At 43.0% G+C, this 16,320-nt stretch overlaps 1 protein-coding gene and 1 long non-coding RNA gene across 2 annotated transcripts; both read right to left on the bottom strand.

Moving 5' to 3' along the window:
* Positions 1–5,850: 5,850 nt before the first annotated feature.
* LOC143433730 (uncharacterized) lies at positions 5,851–10,589 on the bottom strand. The gene is made up of 3 exons (XR_013113281.1): positions 10,055–10,589; positions 8,850–8,944; positions 5,851–6,170 (listed from the first exon to the last, which is right to left on the bottom strand). It is a non-coding gene; the product is annotated as an uncharacterized LOC143433730 (long non-coding RNA).
* A 272-nt stretch (positions 10,590–10,861) lies between these two features.
* On the bottom strand, positions 10,862–13,760 carry LOC143433734 (glucokinase regulatory protein-like). Its single transcript, XM_076942201.1, has 5 exons — positions 13,603–13,760; positions 12,938–13,093; positions 12,505–12,573; positions 11,580–11,648; positions 10,862–11,217 (listed from the first exon to the last, which is right to left on the bottom strand). Exons 1-5 carry the CDS (start codon positions 13,660–13,662, stop codon positions 11,140–11,142), a joined length of 432 nt encoding a protein of 143 aa, XP_076798316.1. The 5' UTR covers positions 13,663–13,760; the 3' UTR covers positions 10,862–11,139.
* Positions 13,761–16,320: the final 2,560 nt, after the last annotated feature.

The raw sequence follows: 16,320 nt of genomic DNA, 5'->3' as shown, positions 1-16,320 counted from the left end.
CTTTATATGTGAAAACAAAATATTAAACTTCAGGCCTTGATCAGAGAACTTTGTCTTGGCCTCATCTCTTCTCACCCTCCATTCCCCTTTCATTCCCAGCCTTCCTCTCAGGTGAACCTGGTTCCAGTAGCCGCTGGTGACTACAGAATGGTGCTCACCTGTGGAACCTGAGAACCAGCTGAGGAACACTGTCTTGGTGGAGCTCCATGGAAAATGGAAGAAAAAGCAGAGTATCTGGAGCACTTGGTAAACAAGGAACAGCATTGTTGCTAGCTAAGTTATGGCTGTGTTTACAAGAAGTGTGTTTAAGGTGGATACGGGTCTAGATTTGAGTAAGCATTGACCGGATGCAAGCTCATCTAGGAGGTGACAGTGAGTTGGGGATAGGAGAATATTTGGCAAGCCCAAGAGGTGCCTCAGGTGAGAGGAGCGGGGTTTAAAAGAATTTGAAAACAAAAAAGGGCACAGCACTGAGTAATATCCATAATTCTGCCTTCTTTGTTTGTTTGTCCTTGGCGCACCAATGTCCGCGTGTCTCAATTGTGTGTTTCTTGTTTCGTTGTCTGAATGACGGGTGGTCTATGTTTTATCATGTTCTATGTTTAATGTTCAAAAGATCATTAAAATTGCTTGATCCAACCCTTGGTTTAGTTTAACTTGGTTTCAGAGGCAGTTTTAATATGCAGAGCAGCGGCTGATAAGTTTTCTTAACACTTGTAGCTAAGAGTCAAGCTGAGCTGGAAAAGCCTTTCTAACAGTTGATTGTCCATATAAGCTGCTTTTAAAGGGACCAGTAGGTTTTTAGAATCTATAAGGAAGCTAAGAGTTGTTTGTCCTAGAAAAATCTCTGTGACAAGGTGCTTTTATCTTAAAATTACAGCTAGAAAAAGCAAGAAATTTTGTTTGGTCTAAATATATAAGATGTGTTGTAACTTCATTTTTGTTTCTAATTGGTTTTAAGGTATAAATATATTCTGCATGTCTTGTAGATTATCTGCCTATAAGTTATTGGATATGATTAAAAATTTACAACCTTGGTAACAAAAGATTGGCTTAAGATTGGTAACTCAGGGTTGGAGTTATTCAGAGACCAGATGTATAAAGATAAGATTTAAAAACAATGTCTCTTTAGTGAGATATTAAAAGCTGCACTATCGTGCATTCATATATAAGAATTGGCAGCAAAACTTTGTAACATAAAGGTAATCTACTTGATGTTTATTTTAGAGAAAATAGATCCCTTACATAGTTAAAAATTGTTTTTGTTTCTCAAAATTATGGTTATACCCTAATGTTGCAAAAGAGGCTTAAAAACATAGTTAAACTGCCAATATTCCATTGGCTACAGTTGGCAGTTCAATTGAGAGTTTGAGATTTTTTGATTTGCTCATGTTTATAAAAAAAAGATATAGCACATAGAGTTTAAAAAAAATAACAAATAAAAAAACCTTGTGCACAGTGCAGGCCTAGTTAGGGCTCAGAAAACAGGTGAGATTAAGAACATTTACATTTGAATTAAGACAATGCAGACTGAGCTCTGCAGAAGCTCAGGTGCCAAACATTCCTTTTGTCCTGGGTCTTCAAGACCAGCTCCTAGAAAGATGTTTCTTGCTGGGGAGGAGGAGTAATTCTAAGACCCAAAGACATTTACAACAGTCTGTGTGCCAAGAGTTACGATGATTAAAATTATGCCTACTTCCCTCTATGACGTTATAACTGTACCTGCTAACAAAAAAATTATTCAATTTGTTTTTATTCCTTTGTGTCTGCTTCCTTCCAAAGTTGTTAAAAATGAGATGTTTTTGGTTCCTCTAATATATGTAACAATATTTAGAGGACAAGGTTGCCTTCAGCTTGGCCTTTATCTGATATTCTCACTCAGCTAAAAAAGATTGGTTATTAAATTAATCCAAAAGAAAGTTCAAACTTAAGATTTATACAGCCTGACTTGCCTACTCTAGCTGCCATTCCAGTAAATACATGTAAAATTGTTATAGATCTAAAAGGTGTTTTTATACCATTCCTTTACATTTCTAGTAAAGGTGAGAGGTTTGCAGTCAGTAAATTTATTCATAATTTTTGAGAGCCCAGGAAGCGATATTGTTAGAAATGTTTGCCTCAACGAATGGTTAATTGCACATATATATTTGATACTAGAAATTAAGAGTTTAAATCTTTTAGTATATATTATTCATTATATGATACTTTATTAGCAGATTTCTCTAAAGGAGTTTTTCTGCAAGCCTTTGCTCCAATATAACGAGCTTTAAAAATTTTGAAGTACTTGTTACTCCAAAAAAGATTCAAAGACAGTATCTTTTCAATATTTGAGACCTCAGTTATATCCTAAACAGATTGTGACACAGAAAATTCTAATAAAAATAGATAGTTGGGGCTAGAGAGATGGCTCAGCCATTAAAGGCTAGACTTCTAATTAAAAATATAAGAATTGAATTCCCAGCAACCACATGGTGGCTCACAACCATTTGTGGTGGAATCTAGTGTCCTCTTCTGGCTTATAAGTGTACATGCAAAAAGAAAATGGTTTGCTTTTAATTTTGATTTGTGTTTAATGATTTTCAAAAGTTGTTAAGAGATATTAATTGGCTAAAACCTTATCTTAAGCTTACCATAAGAAAATTTGAACCTCTGTTTGATATTCTCAAGGGGATGCAAGTTCTAATTCCCCTTGACAATTAATTAAGGGGAGATAGCTTTGCTGAAAGTAGAGTAAGCTGTTAGTTATCAATAGATAAATTATATAGACTATAAAAAATTGTTGGCTGTTTGTGTTATTACTACTCATATGCCCACAGCAGCCCTTTGGCAAAAGAAACCATTAATGTGGATTCATCTTTCTTCATCTACAAATAAAGTTTGAACATCCTAGTATAAAATTATTATAGTGTTAATACAAGATTATAAGATAGAATCCTAAAAGCATTTTGGATAAAAGGTTTATTCCTTATTCCAAATAGCAATTAAATTGGTTATTAAAAAATAATAATATTTGTCCTATTACATGGCAAACTTTTTAGACAAATTTGATGATCATTATCCAAAAGACAAGTTGTTACAATTTTTCTCTATGTATGCTTTTATATTTCCTAAAATTTACTATACATGCAGCCCGTAGAAAAGATGTTTGCTATATTTACTATATTTACAGATGCCTCATCTATTGAGAAGACAGTATATATAATTAAATCACATGTTTATTTTCTTGAGTTTCCCCTGCTTCAACACAAATAATTAAATTATGTGTTGTAGCCACTGTTTGAAATGCTAAGAAATCAAGCTTTCAATTTATATACTCATGGCCAATATATGGCTCATGATTTATAATTGCTTAAAATTGTTCCTTTTTTTTTTTAGATATAGCTAATTCTCAAATTTTATTTATAAAAATACAGCTTAATTTAAGAAATATGTACTGTTTCTTAACTTTATAAGACATTTAAAGGCTCATTGGATTGCCTGAACTCCAGGACAATGCCAGTGCAGATTTGTATACTAGACATATTATAGGCCTTTCAAAAATAATTGGCCATACAGTCTCATGCTTTACAGCATCAAAATAATAATAAGTTGAGACAATAATTTGACATTTCTAAAAGGTGTGCAAGTTAAATTACAAAAACTTGTTCTCAATATCTTCAATTTTTTCATAATGGTGTTAAGCCTTGAAGACTTATACGTGATCAATTTTGACAAATAGATGCTACTCATTTTTTATTTTAAAAAATTAAAATATGTACATGTGACTTGACACCGTTTAGGCTTTCTAGTTGCAACTACTTTAACAAGAGAATCAACTAAAAATATAATTAGTTATTGTCTATATTATTTTTCTGTGCTTGGTGTTTCATATCAGATTAAGATAGATAATGGAACTGACTATTACAGTTATTTGACTACAGTCAAACATTTGAGATGTTTGTTGACAATTTAATATTACTGATATCTCCTTATTATCCTCAAGGACAAAAAATTATAAAAGAGAGATTATGAAACTTTAAAATAATATTTTCATAACTCTCTAAATATGGAAAAACAGCTAATGGTGCTTCTTCCCTGGTTTTACAGGTAATTCTAAAAAATTGGCTTTTTTAAACTAGAAAGGGGGAATTATAACCCTGAAGGTCACCAAAAGCACACCTTGCTTTTGTTTTGTTTGTTTTAAATTTTCTGCAAACTGATGCTAAAGGTCAGTCTGCAGCGGATCGCCACTGGCATCCAGTTACTTCCAGCTCATTTGCCAAGGTCTTGTGGAGAGACCCCTTAACTAATACTTAGAATGGTCCCAACCCTGTTTTAATTTGGGGCTGTGGCTCAGTCTATATTTTTTCAGACAAAGAGAACGGAGCCTGATGGCTACCTGAAAGATTGGTCTGTCAAGTAGACACAGATCTTGAGCCTAATAATTATGATTCTAATGATGAAGATGGCTCAAAATCAGCCAGCTGATTTTACTTGATTTAACAGTCTCCACTCTTGCTGAAGAGTAAGTATTTGTTATTAAGCTACCCACCTGATGGCTAGACTTGTGTTTGATCCCAACCTTATTTTCTACATTACTTGGGTAATTGTGTTGCTTTTAACCTTTGAACCTTGTATTTTAAGCAGATTGATTGCCCTCACACAAGGATCGCTTTCAGCAAGCTCAGCTATTCATCATGGCAGTTACACATCACTGTGAAGAATTGCATCTAGTGCATGCCCACAGGTCCTTTGGTCTGAATGTGGTCTTGGTCTAAAGAGTGTGCCAGTGATGGCCAGTTAGTCAATGACGGGTAAGAGTGTTTTGAGCTCCTATAAATCTAAGACAGAGATATACATCAATATGCTATGTATGTTTCCCTCAATGACAGGTAATATAGGAGTAATATAAATGCCAACCTAAGCCAGGCATGGTCGCTCGGCCACTCTAGACCCTGGACAGGATGAAATATTGTGCCCTGTCCAGATATTGTCACTGCCATCTTAAAAAAAATTAAGGGGGGAACTGTGCCCTTCCCCCAGGCCTGAGCAGGTCTGCAAGCCATTTACCACAATAGACCAAACAACAGTAGGACCTAGGAGGAGACATTATATTGCTGGGCCCTGCAGTCTCTTACAGGAGCTAAGAAGAATGGACCACCTGCTGAGCTAGCCTTGACACCTTGACATCTGCTACCTCCTTGCCCAGCCCCTGGGCTGAACCAAGAAGAGACTGTAGGGGGGTAGGGCTTACCCTTTATATGTGAAAACAAAATATTAAACTTTGGGCCTTGATCAGAGAACTTTGTCTTGGCCTCATCTCTTCTCGCCCTCCATTCCCCTTTCATTCCCAGCCTTCCACTCAGGTGAACCCGGTTCCCGTAGCCGCTGGCGGCTACATCACCTAAAAATATTTTCTAAATACACCTTTAAAGAAACAAACAAACCTGAAAGCCAACCAATAGAGTGAGGAGGAAGGAGACAGGAAACAAAAACAAGCTATATATACTACAGAGTTTCCCTTCTCTCACATGAAGATCAAGAGGAAGGTCTCAGATGTATCTGCCACTGACAAAAGTAGGCAGGAGGCAAAAGTTTTGGGTAGCAAAAAAGTAGGGATAGATGGTTCTAGTGAGATGTGTGCAGAGGACTGGAGGAGAATAAAGAACAGGAATTCCGAGGCTAAGAAGGCCTGTAGCGGCGTGGAGAGAATATCAAAAGGCACAGGAGTGAGACTCTATCACTGTTCTTAAAACCCTAGCTGGCATTTGAATCTGTAAAAGAGACTGACCTAGCTGTGGTTAGTCAAGGCTGTCCATGCATAGATGGCCAAAGAGCTCCTCTAAACAAGACTGTTCTAGATCACACAAGTGCTTCCTAGTTACTGATCTGAGAAACAGGGTTGAAATAAAGATTAAAGGAAAACATCCCGAGATGAGAAAGTAAAAGAGAAAATAGGACTTCACTGAAAATGCCTTGGGGATTTAAGCAAGATAAGCAGAGGCTTGAGATCAAAGGTTCCCAGGATGTGACAAGCAGTTCCCATATGCTTCCAGAGGGGTGTAGAGAAAGGAGTCTGGCCCTACCCAGGTGGCAGGATTGAGGGTGAAAGCTTCCTGTTTCTCCTGCATCTTCTGCATCTGCTCTGCCACTTGCCGGAATGTTGACTTCCAGTCTTCAATGGGTCATTTCTGAGGTCCAGAGAAAGACAGAAGTAAAGGATTATCTGTCAGAGTGTGATGAAAACGCCTCAGCTAGTAATTAGGATCAGTGAGAGAGTAGGGTTAGAGGTCAACTACATCCCAGAAAAATATGCTTTGGAGCATATGGGGTGGTGTGTCCCCGAACTCCAAGGATCAGGTTAATAATACCTTCAGAAAAGTAAGCCCACATCTAAGCCAGCATCCGAGCTTAATGTTCTAGCTGGAAGCCAAACGCCAAAACTATTCTAGCAGTGCACGCCTTTGATCCCAGCACTTGGGAGGCAGAGGCAGGGAGATCTCTGAGTTTGAAGCCAACCCAGTCTACAGAGTGAGTTCCAGGACAGCCAGGGCTACACAGAAAAACCCTGTCTCAAAAAAATAAAGCAAAACCATACCATCTTATAGTCCGTCTTAGAGTCCTTTGAAACCCCCTTCTTATTCTTGGAAATAGACCTGAATGACTCCTTACTACCTGAGGGGAGCATTTTGGTCCCTAATGAGGTATAAGCTCTATACTATTAACTGCAGTGTCAGTGGCTGAATAATCTACAATAAATTCATCATATAAAGCAATGTGTTAATGAGACAAGAGAGCCAGTACAAGCTTACACAGGTAGCTACAAATTGTGGAATCTCAAAAAACGAGGATCTTCTGATGTAGGTGAGTTTGTGAATTGCTCAGTGTGGCAGGACTTCAAAGACTGAGCTAGCCACTCACACATCATCCCCAACTGTCCTTATCATCCCACCTCTGGCAGGATTACATCCCTTTTTGAACTATTTATTTTATTTTTTATTTTACTTGCATGTGTGTGTATGCATTAATGTGTGTATGTGTACATGTATGCAGCTCCACGTGCACTTGTGTGTGGAAGTCAGAAGCCAACCCCAGTTATATTCTCCAGTTGCTCTCCACCTTAGTTTTTGAGACAAGACCACTCTCCAAACCTAGACTGACTGGCCAGCAAGGCCAGGAATCCTCCTGCCTCTGCTTCCCCAGCTCAGAGACTACAGGCACATGCCAACCCCTTCTTGAATAGTTTTTAGAGAATATTTTATAGAAATAGTTTTATATGAATCCTGAGGCAGATAACGTTCACCTATTTCATACCTATTGTGTAAAGTGCCTCCTGTGGCTATTGGCATGCTAATTGTTAACACTTCCTAGAGACCCAAGAAGGAGAGAAAACATTGTGCAGTAAAACTCAGGATGCCTGGACTTGACTTCACTGAACATCAAAACCTCTGGGGAGTTCTATTTTGCAGCAACCATCCACTTCTGGATACACACACACACACACACACCCTGAGGTTCAGCCTCTGCAGGTGGGCGTCAGAACCCCAAACTACATTTTTATAAAGCTTCCAAGACAGGTTTGAAGATGAGCCAAGACAGGGAGCCACCACTTTAAGGAACAACTGGAAGATCTCAACGCCCACATTGTTTGAAATTCTCCATTTCACTTAGTCACTGGGTCTGAAATTAGCACTGGCGGCTGCAGATATATTTTGGGTGAAGAAGAGGCCTCCATGAGAAGGACCAGGGTTAAGAGCATCGCAGATTCATTTACACTTTAGTGTGAGTTACACTACAAGCCTGGAATCCGGGACTTGGAAGAGCATCTCCAAAAGAGCCAGGTTCCTTTGCTGCAGTCCCCCATGGACAGGGTGCCATCAGGTAATCCCACCCAATGGCTTATTTAGCAGAGTTCCTCAAACCTGGCTGTGCATCACAATCACCAGGTACGCTTTAACAAAATAGACATCTCATGGCCTTACCCCAAATTGAACTACACCTACACACTACTGGTCAGCTACGTGGAGAGTTAAGATCAGACCAAGTGGCCATCTGGATAGTGAATAAGAAGGGGGGTTGAGGTATGGTGATTCATAACTAGAATCTCAGCAGAGCCAGAAACAGGAAGGTTAGAAGTTTGAGGCCAGCCTGGGCTACATAGCAAGACTTTGTGCCTTTTGCCACAAAAGAAGGTAGTTCTGTAGCACAGGGCTTCAGGGTGGGAGGAGGAGCAGATGTGAGGAGCCAGAGAGGAGCCAAAGGGGGCCTGGAATGATGAAGGAAAGAGCATGAAATAGGAAGCTGAGAAGAGGAGCGGGTGGTCGCCTGGGACCCACTACCACTCTGAAAAGATGCTCCGGGCCCACCCCAGATGAAACAGACTTTCATGACCCTGTTTTTGTTGTTGTTGTTGTTGTTGTTTTGTTTTGTTATTTTCCTTCTAGTTCTTGTCTCTCTACCTCTCCAATCCCTGTTTGTGTATCTGTGCAAGCTTGTGTTTTATGTAGCTTTTGGGGTTTGTTTTTGTGTTTGCAGGGGTTGTTTCTTTTTGTCAAGACAGGGTTTCTTTATAAATCCCTTGCTGTCCTAGAACTTGCTCTGTAGACCAGGCTGGCCTCAAACTCAGAGATCCTGCCCAGCTTATGTAGCTTTTGTAAGCTGCCTTCCATCATTTCTGAAACAAGGGGAGAACATTTAAAATGAAGAAGCTAGCAAAAACTTCATACGCTGAGAGACTACCCCATTACTTTTACATTCTGAGACTTGGCAAGCCAGACTATATACCTATCTGTCTTCTCCTTGGCGATAATACTATGGACTTTGACATGTCCCTTTCCCAGGCTTCCCTGGTCAGTCTTACAGAACCTCACCTGGCCATGCTCACCGGATTGAAGCCAACCAGGACCGGCAAGAAGACATCTGTGTTATCCATGCAGTAGTCCATCTGGCCTGCCACAAAGGGTGCCTGAGAGTAGCAAGAAAGGAAGGTATGATAAAGGAATCTCCTCTGAGTGTTTCCTCAAGATCCACATGGAACCTGACTCAGCATGCTTCCTAGAAATAGATTCCTCAACCAAGACTTAGTGACTCCACCACCGGGTATTGGCACATGCTTTTAATCCCAGCATTTGGGAGGCAGAGGCAGGTGGATTTCTGTGAGTTCAAGGCCAGTCTGGTCTACAGAGGGAGTTCCAGGACAGCCAGGGTTACTCAGAGAAACCCTATCTCAAAAAACAAAACAAAAGCCTTGTTGAATGCAAATTTGGAAAGCAGAGCATACTTTTAACAAGTTCCCCAAGAAAACTACTTTTTCTTTGAGCTACTTCCTCATATATAGTCCATGCTGGCCTTGAACACACAGCCATCCTCCTGCCTCTCTCTCCTGAGTGTTGATATTGCAAACAATTACCACCAAGCTACTGTTCCAGTTTTCTTCTGTTCTTTCACAGAAATCTCCCAAATGGTAAGGTTCGAGAACTACTAACTCAACTGTAAGCTCCTTGTGGTCAGTCTCCTGTTTTTCCTCATGGTACAACTGCTGGGATCTAACTCTCTGTGCCCTGAACTCGTAGAATTAAAACTCCTGTGGGGGATAGGAAACCTAGCCAAGTGGTTCTCATACAAATATGCTGAGAATCTTGTTAAAATGCAGATTGACCCACTGGCACCTGAGATCCTGTACTCCCAACCAGGCAGAGTTGCTGCAGATATTGATGGTGGGAATGAAGCCAAGGACCAGACTCTTTTATGAAGAGCCAGAGAGTAAATACTTCAGGCTTTGTGGGCCCTATGATCTTTGTCCAACTACTTAAGTCCAACACAAAAGAGGCCATGAATTCTGAGTAAGCACAAAGGTTGCATGCCAGTAAAACTATCCCCAAATTTAGGCAGCTGGCTACACTGACTGCCAGGGTAGCTTGCTGACCCCCTGGACTGGTCTGTCCATCTTAGTTGTTGACATTCAATTACACCACTAGCATCCACCTCATCACCTAGCATCCACTGTGCATGGCAGCCTAGTCCCACCAACTTCATCCTAGTAAAACCGACCCACTCCTCCTGTCCTCACACTTACAGAGAGCCCCACGGAAATGCCTATGACGACAACTCTCTTCTTCCCAGCAGCCACCTAGGAATGAAGAGGGGTGGGCGTTAGGGTCTCCAGGGTCCAAATCTAGTGTGTGAGAAAATCAGGGCCAGAGCAGGGGCCAGGCCTTAGCTGAAGGGTGAGATTTTTATTTTTGGTTGTGAGCCTAGCCTTTAACGGCTGAGCCATCTCTCCAGCCCGAGATTTTTCTAACCCTATGAAAAGGAACATATGGGCATCTCCAGGTGTGCTGTAACAGGAAACACAGATCTTCAGCTCCTCGATCTTGTGAAGGGCGCCATCTTCTGTCTGTTCCCGAGAGGCCACATCAGACCTAAGGGTGCAAACTCAGTTGAGGACAGTGGCACTAGCTAAGAAGCAGATACCTGTAGATGGTTAGTGAAGGTCACACTGAGAGAAAGGATTGGAGGAAAGCCATCACTGAATAGGTGCCTACTGATTATCAGGCACCATGATAGACATGCCACAGAATTTAAAAACCTAACTGCAAGTGCCAGGTAGGCATAAACATATGTGACAAGGGGAGATGCAAGGCCACATGGGATGGTGGAGACGGGCAGATTCAATATAATCCTTGGTTAAACTCATTTAAATTGAGGCTCTAAAAAGACATTCAGGCCACGAGTACAGGTTGGGGTAACTTACCTGTCACCCCCTGCAATGAGAGAGGTGTAAAGTAACCGGACTGGTGGGTTCTAGTTATTCGTGGGTATCAAGAGGGATCTCACCTGAAAGGAACATGGGCGAGAGAAAGAACAAGACCAAGGGAATACATACTCGTCAAGGTCTCATTTAATGTGAAAGCAACTCTCAACTTATACAAGAAAATGGGGAGGGAGTTACAATTAGAGGAAGAAGAGCAGTTCATATTGAAGTCAGCCATCTGGGGAGACATCCTGATGGGACATCCTTGTGGTCCTTCTCATATCGAAGTCAGTCACCGGATGGACGTCCTGTGGTTTTATCTCATTCCTGTAAGCTGCTGTTCTGATATCAGGAGCAGACAAGCTGCACTTCCTTGTGGAAGCTGCACTTCCTCAAGCTTAGGCAAATCATGGGAAGAAGATTTCAACTGGTCTCTGGTAAAGAGGTTTTTGTCCTAGACCTTTCATCAGCTGGTTGAAAGACACCTGTCAGGGGAGAGAGTATAAGGACAGAGTGATAAAGAGGATATAACACGGATTCTCAGTTCCTGGGGATTGATAACGGTCTTCTTAGGCCGATGCTCAACCCTAACTTATTTGGAGTCTGCCACTTAAAGATGCAACTTGGAGATGATTACTTAGTGGTGCACAAGATGTGGGGATGTTAACCAGAGACTGCTGTGGCTCTAGTGGGGCCTGAGAAGTCCGACTCCATCCCGGGCTCTAGGTTTTGGAGAGGAAGTGGGGAGAGACTGTAACTGTTGAGAGAACTTATCTCAGATGAGCCTTTTGGTTCGGGGGGTTATACCCAGGAAGAGGAGAAAGAAACAGGGAATTAAGGTACTCACAGACATGAGGAACGCCATACGGCCAGAGGTTCCCCCTCCACTCAGCACTACCAGGCCCCCATCTGGCTCCTGAGGAAGGAAGAGAGTCCAGGTCACCGGGTCCTAGCTCTGGAAGAAAGCACCCTTTTCTTCCTTTGTCAGCAACAGAGGAAGACTCGAAACTCCTTATGCTCCTCATTATAACATTGAGAAGAACATAGGCCATGTGGGGCAGCAAACAGAACAATGATCTGGAGAAAGAAAATCCTCTTGGTTCTCCTCTCTGACTAAGCTATTCATTAAAATTCTTATGTATTCCAGAAGGGACTTGAGAGCAGCTTTGTCAATTAACTAAAAGTAAATAATCAAAGCAACAGCAGCAGCCAGCAGTTATTAGCTGGGTACATCCAGGCAAGCGGCCACAATCAGCCTTTGTTTTCTGGTCTGGAAAGAGGAAAAATTTTTAAAAAATAATACCAACTTCACAGGTTTTTGTGGATGGACTGAGTGTGAATGTGCATTGCTGGGGATGGAGAGATGGTTTAGACATTAAGACTGCCCTTCCAGAGGACCCAGGTTTGATTCCCAGAACCCGCATGACAGCTCACAACTATCTGTAACTCCAATTCAGTTGATGTAGTACCCTCTTCTGCCTTCCATGGGCACCGGGTATATATGTGGTACACAGACATACACGCACAACAGCCACAAACATTTAAAAACAATAATATTTTCAAAGGAGATGCACTGCTGCTGATAAAGTTTTATCCATCTGGTTGCTGTCATAACTATTACCGATGACTAAGACAACAGTAAATGTCCAAAGGGAAGACCCAGAGAATAAAGAATTGAGATTTATAAAAATGAGAAGTGGAGACCACAGAAAGAGGAAGTTAGAGGGAACTGAAGTGTTTGGATGGACAAGAAGCAGGCAGAGAGTCCGTACCTTTAGAACTTCCTGGACTTTGGCAGCCACTTGCAGCATGGTGGTCAGAATTGACTCACTGTACAGTCGCTGTAGAGAGTGGACAAGAATCAGGATGGCGGAAGGCAGTGAGATGTCTCAGTGAGTTAAGGGGATTGTGGCCAAGTCTAATGATCTGAGTTCAATCCCTGGAACCCACATGGTGAAAGGATAGACTGATTCCCAAAAGTTGTCCTCTGACCTCCACACATTTCCCCATAGGACAAATCCTTCCACATCACAAAACAGATGAATAAATTTTAAAAATGGGAATGAGAGGGCAGCAGAGAAATTGGGGATGATGGATTGGGATGGAGGAGAGGGCTCAGGATTTCCTGTATCAGGAGGGTAGAGGTTGAGATATGGCTGGCTTGGCATCTCTGTTTGCAGTGTCTGAGATTTGACACTGGGTCACCTGGTAGGTGGGCATGATTTGCCCCTCCTCCTGGAATATCTCAACATCACACTGTCCCAGCAATTGAACAATTTTCTCTGCATCTGCTTTGTCCAAGTTTCGGGTCAGTGGGTTGGACTTCTCTGTGATTGGCACAGCTGCTTCATACCCTGACAACTAAAGAGAAGGGGACACAGGGTAGGGGCAGAAAGTACAAGTCTGCTTTTTGCCTGCTGGACTGGAGGTGGGAGTGGCAGTAGGCTCAGTGTTTGGCTTAGATCCACATTCTCTCTCTCTCTCTCTCTCTCTCTCTCTCTCTCTCTCTCTCTCTCTGACACACACACACTGCATTTACACATACAGGTGCACACCATTCACATACTAAAAACATATGATGTTCTGAGCCTATTAGGGAAGGAAGACCATAAGGGAAGAAAAGGAAAAAGAATGTCTATCACGGTAAGTGTGCCTGCAATTCAGACATTTGGAAAGTGAAGCTGCAACAAAGGGATTGGGAGTTCAAGGCTATCCTCAAGTTTGAGGCCAGCCTAGGCTAGGCCCTGTATCAAAAACCAAAAAGAACAGAAGGAAGAGGGAGGGAGGAGAAGTCCAGAGCTGAGTCCAGCTCAAATTTAAAAGTATTTTAGGAATCAGAACAAAAGGCTGAAATTGAGAAGGGACCTCACCTCCCATTCACCAGGCTCAGGGGTCTCGATCACATGCTGATATCGTTTGGTGCCTGGCATGGTCCCACACTGTGGACTCTCCAACCTGCCTGCCTCTGCAGCCACACAAACCCTTCTGGTCCCAACAACTTTGCTTCCAGTTGGCAGGGTCTTATCTGAGCCATGAAGATGATTAACCTAAGAACCCTGCCTCTCAGAGCACCACCCCCTACTCCCCTGTCTTCAACACCCTTTCCTGTCACTAGCTTCTAGCCCTCAGGGGGCTCCTGAGGGTCCTCTTTGCACACACTCTGGCTTGCCAGCCTCTGCTTTGCCCTTGGAGAAGAGGACCAGAAGTTCTTTGCTTTTGCCCTTCAGGCACAGTGCCCTTGGGAAGGCTGGGTGTCTGGATGTGCAGAGCACCCAGGTCGGAAAGAATCCCCAAGCAAAAGAGCTCTGTGGCCCAAATGCCTCCAAAGGCCAGAGATCAGGGTCAGTAGAAGTCAGAGGACTCAGGTCATGGCTTGATCACATGTTAGCATGCAGTCCTTCCCTGCCCCACTGGCCCATTTTTATCTGCTCCTTTCAGAAAGAAAAGCAACAGAAGCTTCTGGGCCGCAGGTGTGCAAACACTGAACTGGATATCACAGAGGAAATTTCACAGAAATAGAAATACTGTAAGAACAAGGAGGACTGAAGAAACTGCCCTAAATACAGGCAGTCTCTATTTCTCCTGAGCCAAGCACTTCTCCCAAATGGCAGGCATCATTGGATGCAGGACACTTAGGAGTCATTGTTGGCATTGTTTTTCCATGAGGAAACAGCCCCAGACAAGTGGCTGGTGATTTAGGATCACACAGATCTCATACTCAGCTAACATATAAAACAATTTAAAGGCCTAACATGTTTACTGAATGAATGTAACAACTAACAAATTGGTCCAAATTAATAATACTCATTCATACAGTGGCGGAAGGTTTAAGATCCTTGTCCAGTGTTTGACATCCCAAGTGTTTCCACATTTGATAGTCTAACAACTGTTCCATGTTTCCATGCTTTAAGGCTAGGAAACCTGAGGCGCAGGTAAAAGGATTTCTCTCAAACGAATGAGTTACACACACACACACACACACACACACACACACACACACACACACACACACACGAGAGAGAGAGAGAGAGAGAGAGAGAGAGAGAGAGAGAGAGAGAGAGATCTGCTTTTAAATATGCCCAGCCTCTTTTTAAGTCCACTCCAGTTCTTAAAATGATGCTAGACACATAGAAGACGATCAGTAAATATTTTCTGAATGAAAGAATGAATGAGAAAGTGAATGGAATCGAATCGGATCATGAATGGGAAAGAGACTTAAAAGCTGACGCAGTCTCCAAGAGGTTGTTAAAACAATTATTTTCTCCATCATCCTCTGCTCATGGCCCCCTCCTACTTTCGGAGATGGAATGCCTCCTCCCAACTTGGCTAATTTCATGTGGAGAAGGAGGGGCTCTCTCAGGTGCCCAAGACCCTGGCACCTGCGCCTGTCCGGGTGCCCTAGTCAGTTCATCTGCTAGAGCAGGCAGGATGAAGGGACAGGGGCCGGCAGGCCGCCATAGGGAGGGTCGTGGGAGGAGCCGGGGAGAACAGGGCTGGGAGTGGGGGGGAAGGGATGACGGCGGCGAGAACCCCAGCGGGGCGGGGCGGGCCCGCGCGTCCCAGCCCGGCTGCAGCGGAGCGCTCCGGGCCAGCTCTGCAGAAGACGGCGGCTGGCTGGCCGGGACGGTCACATCCCGCTGCAGGGGTCCGGGTTCGGCCGCTGCACTGTCCTCTGCACCGGGGACACAGGCCAGCTGTCAGGCCTCGCCGGCAACGCCCCCCGCTCAGAGTCAGACTACTGACCCTTGGGGGCCCTTGGGAAGGCTGGGGGCCGGCCCGCGGCCACTCCGCCTCTGCCCTCTCTGCCCTCACCCCGGCCGTCGCTGCCCGCCTTGGTCCTATGGTCACAGAGCTGGGACTAGACCCGTTCCTTCTGTGCCTTTCTATGCTCCTTAGGATGGTCTTCTTGTGGTGCTACCATGTTCCAGTCTTGCAACTCCATGAGGCAATTTCCCAGAAGACCTGTGGAAATACCTCAGCTGGCCACATACCTCAATCTGACTGGAACAGCGAAAAGAGGGGAAGATGAGTAAGGAGGAAGTGTGACTACTGAGTCAGCAAGAGGATGTTGTCAGACATTCTAAGCAGAGAAATAATATGGCCAGCGCTATATGTTTCTCTTAAATTTAATTTAAAGAAAAGTTTTTTTTGAGACACGGTCTCCATAGCCCAGGCTGCCCTGGAACTCATTTGGTACTCTGAGTTCACCTCAAACTTGAGTTGTTTTTCCTGCTAAGACCACCATACCTATCTTGTAAGTATGGATGTATGGTATGGATGGATGTGTGTGTATCCATGTATGCATCCATGTGTATATCCATGCTCATGTGTATATGTGTGAATGTATATATGTGGTATATATTTATATGTATGAATACATGTCTGTCTGTATGTATGTGTATATATGTGTATGTCTTTAATCCCAGCACTTGGGAGGCAGAGGCAGGTGGATTTCTGAGTTCGAGGCCAGCCTGGTCTACAGAGTGAGTTCCAGGACAGCCAGGGCTACACACAGAGAGAAACCCTGTCTCGAAAAAAAGAAAGAAAGAAAGAAAGAAAGAAAGAAAGAAAGAGAACCAAAAACCACT

Source organism: Arvicanthis niloticus, chromosome 11 (genome assembly GCF_011762505.2).
Source record: "Arvicanthis niloticus isolate mArvNil1 chromosome 11, mArvNil1.pat.X, whole genome shotgun sequence".
NCBI lineage: Eukaryota > Metazoa > Chordata > Mammalia > Rodentia > Muridae > Arvicanthis > Arvicanthis niloticus.
Note: the sequence above shows the minus strand (reverse complement) of the source record. Positions and strands in the feature narration are given on the sequence as shown.

Coding starts and splice junctions, on each gene's coding strand:
- LOC143433734 (XM_076942201.1), bottom strand. CDS start 13,662: ATGCCAGGCACCAAACGATATCAGCATGTGATCGAGACCCCTGAGCCT. Junction 13,094..13,602: donor CTGAGCCTGGTGAATGGGAG/GTGAGGTCCCTT, acceptor CCTTCTCTTTAG/TTGTCAGGGTATGAAGCAGC. Junction 11,218..11,579: donor GTATGGCGTTCCTCATGTCT/GTGAGTACCTTA, acceptor CTCCCCTGACAG/GTGTCTTTCAACCAGCTGAT.